This window comes from Maylandia zebra, linkage group LG6 (assembly GCF_041146795.1).
Source record: "Maylandia zebra isolate NMK-2024a linkage group LG6, Mzebra_GT3a, whole genome shotgun sequence".
NCBI lineage: Eukaryota > Metazoa > Chordata > Actinopteri > Cichliformes > Cichlidae > Maylandia > Maylandia zebra.
Genome location: NC_135172.1, coordinates 5,168,690 through 5,182,136, shown reverse-complemented (window position 1 = coordinate 5,182,136; position 13,447 = coordinate 5,168,690). Strand labels below are relative to the sequence as shown.

The following is a 13,447-nucleotide window of genomic DNA, read 5'->3' as shown; positions in this document are numbered from 1 at the left end:
CCTGCAGCCTGCCACCCTGAACAGCCATCTTTAAATAGATGGCTGAGATGAGAGGTAGCGGATGGGTCTGCAAAGACAGCCTGGCAGAGAAAAGAGAAACCAACGTTGGACAGGCGGGGTGCAGCAGGTAGAACAGTTTAAGAGGCCAAAATGAAGTAACGAGCTCCACCACTCAGGGCTTACACCTTTTGGAGATCACAAACGTTTTAGAGTGTGCATGCAAGATGTAACTAAAAAGAATATAAACAGACATGTTTTCCATATTAGCTTTAGGTCGCGGCTCAGAGTGTGTTCTTTACAATAGAAACAGTAACTAGAAAAATAACCTCAGCAGAAAAACGTCAACATCTAAGAAGACAGCAGAGAAGCCCTATCTGCTGATGAAAAGCTACTCGGCAGATAAAAATGATCACTGCATCTAAGATCATAGTCTGCGCTCCAGTTTCAAATGTTTCTTTTCCATTGTAGTTGTCTGTTAGCCCATTATATGTTGTCTTTGGTCCCACTTAAAACTACATGGCAAAAACACCTGGAGCTTAAATTCAGTAATGAGAAGTGGGGCATTCTTTATCAGAACATCTTTGTTTCATTGTTTTGTTTATGTAAGATGTACCCCAACTCACCTTTAGATGTCTTTGTTATTGAACATGTACTGGAACAATCATCGATACTGGAATAAGAGCTGAGAGCTTAAGATCACAACATTATTATGTGGAACTGCAACACTAGATCCTACTGTATATGGGAGAAGATACACAATAGTGTGTATATGTCTTGAGATATCCCTCATCTCTATATATTTTGCAAGGAAAATGGGAAATTGGTACGAGTTACATTAACATACAAATGTTAATGGAAGGAAGGTGGTATGGCCGCCTTTATTCCATATTTGTACATTAGATGTCAAGGAGATGTAAGTAGAAGTGACTCAAACGCCAACCCCAAGTGAACGCCAGTGCATTTATTTACAATGACTCTTAAATACCAGTTCAGAAAGGTCAAAATAGTAGGAACAGTACAGGCTCTTGAGGGTTTCCTCAAAATCCACACAGAATCCAATCCTCTGCCAAAGCCCACCTATCATGGTCCGTGGGAGCAGCTGTGGGGAGTTGTCATCAGGATGGTGCACTGGCTACTCTCTTGGGCGGAGCTGCCTGTCTCACACCTGAGCCTTATTTCACTGTTAACCACAAGGGACTGTTTAAACCAGCGCAACCGGCTACTCATGTTGTTTAGTCTCCGTACCATCCTGTTCTGGATTCAAGGCTCACTTCCTTCGTTGTTGCCATTTCCCATTTCCCTGGCCCTGCGTACTACCGTGGGTCCAATTGCGGTGTTTTAGAACAGCCTCTCCCATAAGCTGTTCCCACTTCCTCCGGCTACTGCATTACCCCTGTGTCTGTTTCTGGGTCCCGCCTCCGTGCGAATTTCAGTTCATGACTCCACCTCGCTTGACGGGAATCTATTTATTTTGCGGTTTGCAGATAGGAAAACTTCTCCAATGCCAACTTTATGGCCAGCAGCTCCCGGTCACTAACACTGATGACACAATGAGAGAAAAAGGCACATGGATGCATCTTACCCAAATCCTGCTGCGAGAGAACAACTCCAGAATCTGAGATGTCCACTTCCACAATGAACTGTTCACTCAGATTGGGTTGTTCAAGAACAACTGCTGTGGGTGAAGAGCTGCTTCAGCTTGTCGAATGTGGCTCGGGCTGCAGAACTCCACTGAAACATGTGCCTCGGGCTGCAGAACTCCACTGAAACATGTGCCTCGGAGAGGTGAGAGCAGTTAGCCTTGATCAGTCTACCACGGCCTTAACATTCACCAGGTCAGCCTTCATTTGCCCTCTCTCAACAGTGAAGCCCAAGAAAGACACAGTCAGCATGAGACACATTTTCCTCCCTTTACACAGACGCTTTGGATGACCAGACAGACATGTTTCTCATGCTCCTGCAGGGGCTTTGGGAAAATCAGTATATCATCAAGGTACACAAACACAAAATGATTAATGAAGTCCCTTAGGACATTATTAACCAGGACCTGAAACACAGCTGGAGCATTTGTCAAACCAGATACTCAAAGTGGCCAGGATGCATACTAAACACTATTTTCCACTTGTGTCTTTTTCTCATTCTCACCAGATGAAAAGAGTTGGAAGACTACAGTTTTGTGATGATAGTGCCGCCTTGAAAGAGTCCAAATGCTGAGGTGAGGAGTGGTAAGGTTTTTTTTTCTGTAATCTTGTTCATGCTGTGGAAATCTATGCAGAGGCGAAGTGTTTCATCCTTTTTCTTGATGAAGAAAAACCCAGCACTAAGGGGAGATGACGATGGAAGGATAATACCAGCAGCAAGACACTGTGGTACATTTCTCCATGGCTTCTTGTTGGGGTTTAGACAGACTATGTAAGTGGCTGGTGGGCAAAGGTGCTCCGGGTAGGAGGTCTAAATTTTATCCCGCTCTGTAATTAATAAAAGCTTTGAGTGACTAAATTTGGGAATCGATGGTGATTTTACCCAGAACCATGAGCCGGAGTAGGAAGGAGTTATCAGAAAGATGTCAGAATCTACACCGTGCCAGACACAGCCTTTCGGCCGCACCAGAGAAGTTGCTGCAAAGGCGCTTTTGTTACCGCAATACAGACAGACACCAGCCACAAAACATTTTCTTCGCGTCTGTGGATACAGCTGGGCCTGACCAAGATGAATCTGGCTGCTTCCTCTAGGTTGGATCGTTCTGTCAAGGAGACGTAAGTAGAAGAAGGATTCAAACGCAGGGCTCCAAGTGAACGTCAGCTCATTTCTTTACAGTGACTCTTAAACAACCGAAAGGTAGTGAACAGTAGTAACAGTCCAGTCTCCTCAAACGTTTCCTCAAAGTCCTAACACTATCCAATCTTCTCCCAAAGCCACACAAGAACCAGCTCACTACTTCACATCTTGAAAGGTAATCCTGGGCACAAAAACAGGAAGGTAAGAATCTAATTCGCAGGCAGGCAACAGCAAGGCTAGGAGACATGCTGCACTGTTTCTCTAGCCATGACCCAGTGAAGACTGAGTCTCTGTTGCATCTTTATGAAGCAACCAAACAAGGTCATCAGGAGCAGGTGTGTGATTGACACCAGGTGTGTGGGAGCCAGAAGGCAGGTAACCAGCCATGTCATGACACACACACAACAGTTTTGACAAGAACACCATTGGCTGAAATACACACCCAAACCATGATAGAGCCTCCACTGTGTTTTACAGATGGCAGTAGACTCATGCTGTTAGACCTTTTCTCAGCCCTGCGTCAGGTCTTTGTTGGATTTTTTCCTAGGACACGACTTTCAGACACGGTTTACCTGCTGTAGATAGTTGCCACTTTTTTTCCCTCCACTTGTTCAGTTTCCTCAAAGGACACACTGCACACCAAGTCACACCAAGACATGCCAGGTTTTCAGCTAATAATAACTCTTTAGGAAATTATTTTATGTCTGTTAGTTTTGCTTTCGCTCAGAAGGCGAGTCCCAAAATTAGACAAAACTCTCCAACAGCTGTCTGAAGTCAGAGCTTTTGACTCACAGAGATTACTTTTGTCACGGCTGCTGAGGCGAGCCGTGTGGTGTTGGAGGGAGAAAGGACCCAAAATGCAGGCAGTTGATGATAGTGCTAGTGATGTTTATTTACAAAGTGGCGTAGTGGCAAAACAGGCAATGAGGGATGACAAAACTAAAGAAAACTATCCATCCATCCATCTACATCCGCTTTATCAGAGGCCGGGTCGCGGGGGCAGCAGCCTAAGCAGAGAAGCCCAGACCTCCCTCTCCCCAGCCACCTCCTCCAGCTTATCCGGGGGTCTGCCCCGGGGCCTCCTCCCAGTGGTGGACTGATCCCCGGCTGCCAAGACTAAAGAAAACTAAACTGGGAAAAGTAAATAACAAACCAGAGAGACGCAGAGAGACGCAGAGAGACGCAGAGAGACGCAGAGAGACGCAGAGAGACGCAGAGAGACGCAGAGAGACGCAGAGAGACGCAGAGAGACGCAGAGAGACGCAGAGAGACGCAGAGAGACGCAGAGAGCGAACAGGACACCGTGAAATACAGATGAACCAGCAACAGGCAGGAGAACACGCAGGGCTTAAATACACACAGCAGTAATCAGGGGATGAGAGACAGGAGGGCAACACAGCTGGGAGAAATCAGAGCTGACGGGACAGGGGAAACGTAAACTGAACACACTCACATGAGACAGAGACTTTCAGAATAAAACAGGAAACTCAGACACAGAGAACCAGACAAGACACTGAACTAAACAGACAGATTCACAAACAGACAGTGTGACACCATAGACAGACAGAACACAGTGGGACCAGGGCAGGCACAGAACAGAAACCTAACAAATGGCAAATCATAACAGAATACATACTCAGAATAAACAAAAGCATAAAGAAACACAAAAGACTGAGTCGGCAGACTCAGGACCATGGCAACTTTTACATATGCCAACCTCAGTCTTCTAAACTTTAGTCATGTTTAAAAGCATACAACACAGGAAATAAGAATAAATAAAATGTATTTTACTTATTTCTTTATTTTACAATACAACCTCAGAAAAATTGTTCTTATCAGTCTTTATCATTTTAAGTAACTGTTTGAGTAATTGTTACTCAAACATGCAGAAACAGCTGTCGGGAAGCGAAATAAAAGCTCTGCTGTAACCAAATCACTGAACAAATGTGAGATGTGGGAGGTGATTCGGAGATCAACACCAGGCTATGTCAGGACATATCTTCCCCTCTTTCAATTTCTAAATTTTCCCTTTCAAACACCAAGCTGTTTGCCTCACATTAAAAAGAAATCTCTAAAAAGAAATCAAGCAGTGGATGCACACGTGATCTTGATATCTTTTTTTCAAAATTCAACCACATGAGGCAGTATAAAGGCTGAGAGGCTTCTTCTAATGTCCTGTTACTATTGTTGGTACTCTGGTGTAGTGCAGGTACTGTACAGTATGTACAATGTAGCATCACCTAGTTCCCCCTCTCACAGTCCTTTCTTTCTCCTTACTTTGAATGATCTAGTAAATATTTCAGGCTTCATCCTCAAAAGAGAAAGGAGACAATTAGCACGCGAAAGGATGTTTAAACCAATGAATATACGTATAATCTCAAAACTCCAGAAAAAAACTCCGTCTGATCCCATGTGACATTTAAAATTAATATTTTGTGTAAGACTATGATTAATGATGAAACACTGACTACCCTACTATGGCAGTAGAAGTGGCAGACACTTTTAGATTCATGAACAATAAACAACACTTGTTCTTGCCTTGTGGTCCAGATGTTAAGATCATACTGGAATAATATTGCTTACAGTATGTAGTATAATAGGCAATGTGCTAAAATGTTCCTAATAAAAATACTCACGTGCTGACTTAGAGATGTTCGAGAAAGTTTAACATTGTCACCATATATATTTATTGGCTAGCATGCTAGCAGTTCCTTTTAAGTCATAATGTACTGTAGGTTTGCAGGTACCATGGTTTTAAAAAGTATGTACAGCAATTACAGTTCTATCGAAAACAATTCAATCTATCCAATGTTCCTTATGTTCCCATATTAATGTCCTTGAAATTTAACCTTGACCAAAAAAATGAAAAAGGAATGACATCACCAAAGCCATGGAGTTTCATCCAGTTTTGCTCAGTTATCTGTCAGTCATGTATATTGAGATAGATGCTAATAGTGCCAGATGAAATCTCAGGGATCTTCACAACAAAATCTTTAATACTGGTGCCATTTTTCATGGCAATTTGGTTGTGTGTACTAAAAGCAACAAAAACAAAAAATCTTGACTTTCTGTCGCTATCTCAAAGGTAGTTTCAGTCCCTGGTCTACACTGTGTTTACCTCCATGGTGGTGCGGTTGCACTGGTGAGTATCAGCAAACCAGCCTTCCCCTGTTGCACACTGGTCCAAGTCAATGTCCTGAATGTTGACATCCACACGGATCACACCTCTAAAGCCGAACACACAGACAGTGGGGGAGTGGGTCACAGATGTGTGACAAAACAAAGAAACAACAGTGGCTCCACATGAGGTCAGACTTAGAATAAGTCTCTTCTTTTTCCGCATACATCTTCCCAAAGACCTCACTGTGCCATATTATTTCAATGGAGCACTTCCCTCTCAGACCGCAGGCTTACTTGTGGTTCCTAGACTTTCTAAAAGTAGAATATAAGGCAGAGAAGATAACATGGCAAAGCTGTGGAACCAGCTTCCAGTTTCTCTCAGGAGACAGACACTTTGAATATTAGCCTTTAAAGTTACTTTTTTTTTTAGTAAAGTTTACAGTTAGGGTTGGTTCAGGTAACCCTGAGCCATGCCTTAATTATGCTGCAATAGCCTACGGCTGCTGGGGGACTTCCCATGATGTACCACTCTTGCATTCCCCTCTTTTTTACTCCCCATGTGTTTATATCCCACTGTTCCAGGTCAATAACTTTTGACTTCTCTCTAGTCTGTGTTTTGTCCAGTTAAACTGAATTAAATTGCTACTGCACATTTTGCCTGACCATGCAAGACATTCTATTTCAAATGTTATATTTAATTAAACTCTTCAAACACATTCAAACACGAGTGTTATTGTAAATTCATTTCAGAGTGCTAGCTTCTGTCATTTTCAGCGGGTAAAATGGACTTGGAGTTTTGTTTAAACTACTCTGCTCACAGTGACCAATCGATACAACAGGTGTTTAAATGCAACAAGATCGTTAATGGTCTCATTAGGCATGATTTTGCATAAAAAATTATGACTTAAATGTTTTTCTTTAAGACCCTCACATTACTAAGAGTATTCAAAGGACTGAAAAAAGTGCTCCCAATGTGGATGCAAATTTCTCTGTTCATAATACAAAACGTATAATAGCATTTTATGACTGGAAGATGTCATTGGCACCACTGATTGACAGCTCATCACACAGATCAATGGATTCACATCATTACTAAGACGGTTACTAGGAAACTGAATGTACATTCCCAAACCAAACATTTTAAAGTGAACCAACCAAATTTCTATAATTACTGACATCATCAGAGGTGTCACTTCTATGTGTGTGCCTGTATTTATGTGACTGTTATTGCTTGGTTTGTGCGTGTTTGTTTGTTTGTATGTGTGCAGGCCCTAACCTGAATTCTGGTGTCAGGTCAGGCTTGAGACCAAAGAAGGAGGTGGAGAGTGTGAGCATCCAGCCAGGCACAAAGCGTTCATCCATACAGTCCAGAAAAGGAGCACTATCCCAGCGTACCCCACTGCGATTGGTCACATAGCTGTCACCCTGCCCCCACTTAGGTGTGTCCAAGGTATTGAGGTCATTGAGGAGCACTCGTTTGGACAGGGTTGTGATTGGCTGGCTGGACTCTGGGAATTTCAGTTTTCTGAACCAGCTGTCATCAGGGGCAGGGGCAGGTGGGTGCAGGCTCTCCCATGCCTTGGATAAGTCCTGGAGGATGATTGTCTGCACCTTAGCCATTGGGCTGCGAGTTGCATGGAGCACTAGCTGCGGCACGTGGGCAGTTGGGTCAGCATCAAACGTAAACAGGGCCCGCCGGATGAGCACATCAGCTTCTAGAAGGGCACGGACCAGGGCATGGTACCACTCCATATCCTCTTGCACCGTGCTCTCATGCAGGTCACTAGCTTGGAAGATCATGTTAAGAAAGTTGGCAGTGTTGGCTAGTGCATCCATAGCTGGCCTGAGGGGGGCGGTGAAGCTGAGGGGCAGGGGTCCCATCTGCCCACGGGTGCTATACGCCCGTGAACAACGGCCCACTACCAGAGTCGAGGGGTCTCCGGTGTACAGAAATGTCTCTGCCGGTGACCAGTCATCCTCTATTTCGGTGGGAGCTTCTGAAGTGGAAAACCCCGAAGGCTCTGCAGCAGTGGAGGAAGTAGAGGGGCTGGTGGAGTTTTCTGAAGTTCTTGTATTGTTTGTCAATGACTCAGTGCTGTTGGTCGTCTCCACTGTGACGCCTGATGGGAAATCTGAAGCCACCTGCGCTCTGAGGACGGATGGCAGCAGGAGGAGAAGCCAGACGGGATCCATCCTGGACGCACGCTGATGAAGAAAAAAAGGGGGGAAGTAACTGAAGGGGTCACTCAGCTAAAGCACGCTTTGCCCCTTTTGGATTTCCTTTGAAGTGATAACCCGTCACATGTTGTTTTGAACTTTTCATCTTCACATTTGGGAGGCACTGCAGCAGCAGGTATCCGGTAACAACGCTGCCACACGCGCTGCTGAGCTCTCACTCACACTCGGAGCGCACAGCTCCATCTGTGCGCCGCACGGAACCATGCACGCCTGAGCTCGTGTCAACACGAAGATGTAGTTGAACCTGCGAGTCCTCGGTGGTGGTGCAAGGATAAAACTGAGGAGGGGAGCAATCCCCGCATTTCTGTTTCCCGTAAGGTGTCTCTAGCGTGCCGTCGCGCTCAGTCTTCGTTTCTCGTGCTTTACAATCACCAGTGCAAAGAAAACGCAGTGTGCGCAGCAAGAAGGAGGAGAGAGGAAAAACCTCAAACTTGGGGCTCCCTGCGTCAGATGGGAGGAGGAGGAGAGAAGGAGAGATGTTGTAGAGATGGAGGGGTTAAGAGAGAGAGAGCAGACTTCTCCCTTCTTCTTTTGCCTCCCGCTCTGCTATCTGTTGCTCCACAGAGCTTCCAGCCCGTCGGGTGGAAGCTCATGATGCTCGTCCCACCCCTCTCTACCGTCGTTCCCTCTCTCCTTGCCTCCCGCCTTCCGTCCTCCCCTTCCTTTCATTCAGCCCCGAACTCCCCCCTCCGTTTTGACAAACCCTCACCAGTGCTTAAAGGTGATGAGAGTGGTACATCTGTTGTGTGTGTGTGTGTGTGTGTGTGTGTGTGTGTGTGTGTGTGCGTGCGTGCGTGCGTGCGTGCGTACGTGCGTGCGTGTTCACAAAGCAGAGGATGATGCATTCAGTCAGAGATGAGGGTTAAGCTCTGCTGCATTTGGACATCCATCAAAAATATCTCTACTGGATGGTTGGATTAACCCCTCGTACACGAGAGAACGACGAGCATTCTTTCTCTCACACACACACAGTGGAGGCCACAGGATGTAAAGTGTTAACAACCTCCACATTTATACTTCAGTTTTTTGTTTCTAAGTTTTTGCAGCATGAGGGAGTTTATTCTCTGTTTAGGCGCATGAGTTCATTTGTTAGTTTTTGTGTGTGGTGGGGGAGCTCGCAAATACCATAACACTGGTGCAACAATCGTGTGTCTTTCACACTGCTGAGTGAAAGATGTATGAGAAGCGTGATGAAAGAAAAGGCGACACAGATGTATGATGGGAGGAGTAATGCGGGCAAGAAGACTAGTTTTGGTGACTATGGCAACCAGTTTCTGAGAATCTCCCGCCCCAGCCCCCTCCTCAACTGTGAGCCACACACACACACACACACACACACACACACACACACACACACACACCCTCCTTGGGACTTCACTGCAGAACAGCGAAGGTGGTGCAGTCGAGCTTGAGGAACACAATAAGTCAGACTGTTCTCGTGCATCTAGAAAAACACGCAAACGACAAGTGCAGTGATGAAATGAAGCTTTAACACACCATGAGTCACATTCATACCTACCGTTTTTCTTCTAGCTTATCTACTTGGTAATGTTATTAATCATTTCATGCACGTACAAGTGCGCAGCTAATAAGGCACTAGAAGTTGTCACATCTGAACTTTTTCTTCAGTCCAACAAATGTAATCTGTCTGAAAGCCATTAAAGACCATTTAAAACAATACACTGTGCACTGTGAAGAGTAACAAGGGAATCCCTGATGATGATGGGACACACATGCACTGCATATTTTGATTTCGCAAGTTTTTTGTCTTTTGAAGAAGAAATTGATAAAACACTGGGGTGAACTCAGTCTTACCAGCCCAGATTGTTTTTCTTCTCGGCTGAACATTGCGTGATTATAACTGATATCTGAACACGCTCCTACAATAATTGCTGTGACTTAGCCTAGAACTTGCTTTTAAGTCTATCCATCCCCCTCTTCATATATGAGGGTGTTCTAATATTGCACACAAAATAAAGTGAGAGTTTGTGGAAATCTTGGTCCTACAGCGATGGCAACTGTTCACTCCTGAGGTCTTCAAGTTGTTCCAGTTTGATCCCATATAAACAAACATCAGTGCTGACTGATCTGGCACCACCTGAGGTGCTGCAGATAAGAGTTTGGGGTATTCAAGGGTTGAGTGGGTAATATAGTAACTAAGATAACTAAGTAAATAAGTAAAGACAGTTTCATGTAAATATTATTTTAGAGGCTTGTTTATTAAAAGCAAATAAAAGAACTAAAAGAGCCGGAACATCTAGAAGGTACGCAATGCAAAATAGACCATAAATAATGATATAGAAGACTGTACTGAACGAGAGTAAATATAAGATGAAGGGATGTATAAGGAAAAACGATGTGTAATGACCCCCGGGCTTCATCACATCAATATTCAGCTCTGCAGGGCGGGTTGTTAGTTTGATTACGCCACATAAACATCAAATATGAGCAAACACTGTTTTCATCTCTGTGGCTTACATGTACACACACACACACACACACACACACACACACACACACACACACACACACACACACACACACACACACACACACACACTGTAAGGATTAATGGGCCTTCATCCACTCTCCTAGCATTATCTGCACTCAGCAGCAGCGTCATCTATCACTACAGAATGACCTGCAGCGCCATCTGCCTGTCTCACAGCATTAATACAACACTGCTAGTCAGTGTGGAGGTTTGCGTCTTTGGAGCGCTTTGTTCAGTGTTTTAAAGCTACTGCTGTGTTCATACTACACTTCATTTAAACAAAGATATATATTTCTACATATTTACTTTTGTCGCACCACTTCTCAATACAGTCCGCATCTTATCGTGTATGACATTTAGAACTGGAAAATGTCATTGGCATAGCTCATTGACAGCTCATAACACACAGATATGGGCTGGTACCAGTTACTAGGATGGTTATTAGAGCACTCACAAAATGAACATTTCCACACCAAACATTTTAAATTAAACCAATCAAATGTCTGTTGTTACTGACATAATCATCAGTTCCATGTTTGTACTTGTATTTCTGTTACTGCATCAAGTGTGTTTGTTGTTGTGTGTGCAGGCTCTAACTTTAATTCTAGGGTCAGGTAATGGTTGAGGTGGAGACACAACGGCATGTTAGTTTGGTTTGCTGGCTAGCCTTTCTTAAAACATCAGTTTGTGTCTGTGTGGGTTCTCTCCAAGTACTATGGCTTCTTACCACAGTCCATACATGTTGTTTGTCTCTTTGTCTCTCTGTGTTAGGGACCTGTTCAGGGTGTACCCCTGTCTCTTGTTTTTTGCTAGCTGGAATAGGCCCCAACCCCCTGCAGAAGAGAACAGAATAACTAAAATAGGGACATTTTGTACAAACATTTGTGGTATCCTGCAGATGATTCATACCTGAGTAAAAAACCCCTAAATATTGTGCTTATAGTCACAATAATGGTGATCTCTCATAGAGCGTAAATAAAAGATGGCCACTAACACCATGACATCATGCTTTTGGTTAGTGAAATCATGTTGCAAATCCTCAGTCTGAGTACTTCAGGGATCTCAGTATTTTATAACCAGACTTGATGAGAAAGTTGCCTTTCTAAATGATTAATCCTACATATGACCAGACTGTATAAAATAAACATCATCATCAAGACTTGAAACTATAAACCCAACAGGAACTTGTTTACTGAGATCATAGAGCAAGGGAGCCAAAAGGTTGTTTTTACATGGATTTATATTCCATTCAGTTCTTATTTCGACTGCACCCTGCTCCCCATTAGTGAGATTCAGGTTTAAGTCACTTCCACATTGGCATCAGAAGTGGAAACTGTGGCTATAGCCATCTTTGATATACAGTCTGTGGTCCAAAGTCTGAGCCCTTATATCATCAGCATGTTAGCAAGGCCTTTGTGAGAAGGTTAGCTTGTAAGTATTCAAATCAAAAATGATAAAATGACTGCAGTCTTCAGCATTTACTGCAAAGTTTTCACATACTGAAAATTAACATAACAGCAGCATAGCTCAGTTTTTTAAATGAAAAAGGAAGACTGACCACCGGATTAGTGAGTGGATCCAGCGGCTCTGTCATGCTGTGTTTGGGCATTTTGATTTGGGTCTATTTGTTCCCTTGAAGAAAACTGTATCTGTAACTGTAACTGTTCTGCTGTTCATCATTATTATAACTATTCTGAATTATTGGATTGTTTTTATGAGTATTATGAACCATAGTGCAGTGTTTTAATATTAGATTAAAACCTTTGCAAACCTGTCTTCTAGAAATTATATTTATGTATTATTTACAATATCATTATTGTTTCCATGGAAATGCTTCAGCAGTAGCATAATCACTGGCTGGGTAACTTGGGTTTGATGGCAGATATACAAAATACCCAAGGTTGACATCCAGACCTCTGTCAGTGGCAGTACAGACACCAGAATCACACCGGTTAAGGTTAGGGAAGGTTCATGGTTTTGTTTAAACGAGGATCAGAAGCCAAAACAGTTTCTGTAGCAAACCGCACTGAGATATTTCCATGTGAAAGGTAAAGCAACCATGAGGGTAATGCTGTAAACATCGATAATTATGTCCCCTCGCTTTTAAGATGCGTATCAATTAAAATATCAGTTGTCCTTTAACCTGTTATGGACTTATGGCTTTTTGTTCTGTTATCTAACTGCTTCCTTAAATAACATGCCCTTGGTACTTTAACAGTGTTGTTTGGAGCTGGAATGGGACACTCAGCTTAGAAAGAAAGGTGTGTGGGTTTGGCCTGTTTGCTATTCTACTCCTTGTGGATGGCAGCTTAATTTGAAGGGGACAAATGTCTCTAATACATTTAGGAATCTCTGCATGTGTGTCTGTTCTTTACATATTTTCACAGCTGCTTTACACTGGGCAGGTGTTTCTGTTCTGGTTGGATTCCTGTGTTTTATTACTGGCTAATTTGGTTTTCTACTGCCTCACATGTATCAGTGGCACATGCAGGAAAGACAAAGCCCTGTTTCACAGTGAGGTGTTGGGATGTTGTTTACTGTTCACTTAAAAAGGCAGTTATTATCATCTGTCGTTGTTTTCCATCCGCTTCTTCTTTTTCCATTTTATTATTTGTATTTAACTTTTATTTTTAGCTCTTTCCTTGTAGTTTTCTCTTTTTTTCCCCTCGGACATCATCCATTGCTGTTCTCTCTGTAATTCCCACTTAAACTTCACTAAGCCAAATTAGCACCAGGGTATATTTGGATAGTCTCCATGTACATACTGCTGGCTATTAGACCTGCCATTATCAGTCAGCTGAGGAGCTGCCATGTGCTACA

At 43.4% G+C, this 13,447-nt stretch overlaps 1 protein-coding gene across 2 annotated transcripts in view; it reads right to left on the bottom strand.

Annotated features, from left to right (window-relative positions):
- gpr179 (G protein-coupled receptor 179) overlaps nt 1–8,791 on the bottom strand; it is a 29,219-nt gene extending 20,428 nt beyond the window's left edge. The window contains exons 1-2 of one of the 2 annotated variants that reach the window (XM_076884555.1): nt 7,175–8,791; nt 5,897–6,005 (exon numbers count right to left, since the gene is read on the bottom strand). In XM_076884555.1, the coding sequence (XP_076740670.1) occupies nt 5,897–6,005; nt 7,175–8,091 (1,026 nt within the window). In that variant the 5' untranslated portion in view covers nt 8,092–8,791. The remainder of the gene's footprint in view (nt 1–5,896; nt 6,006–7,174) is intronic. The other variant, XM_014407290.4, reaches the window with a different exon arrangement.
- Nucleotides 8,792–13,447: the final 4,656 nt, after the last annotated feature.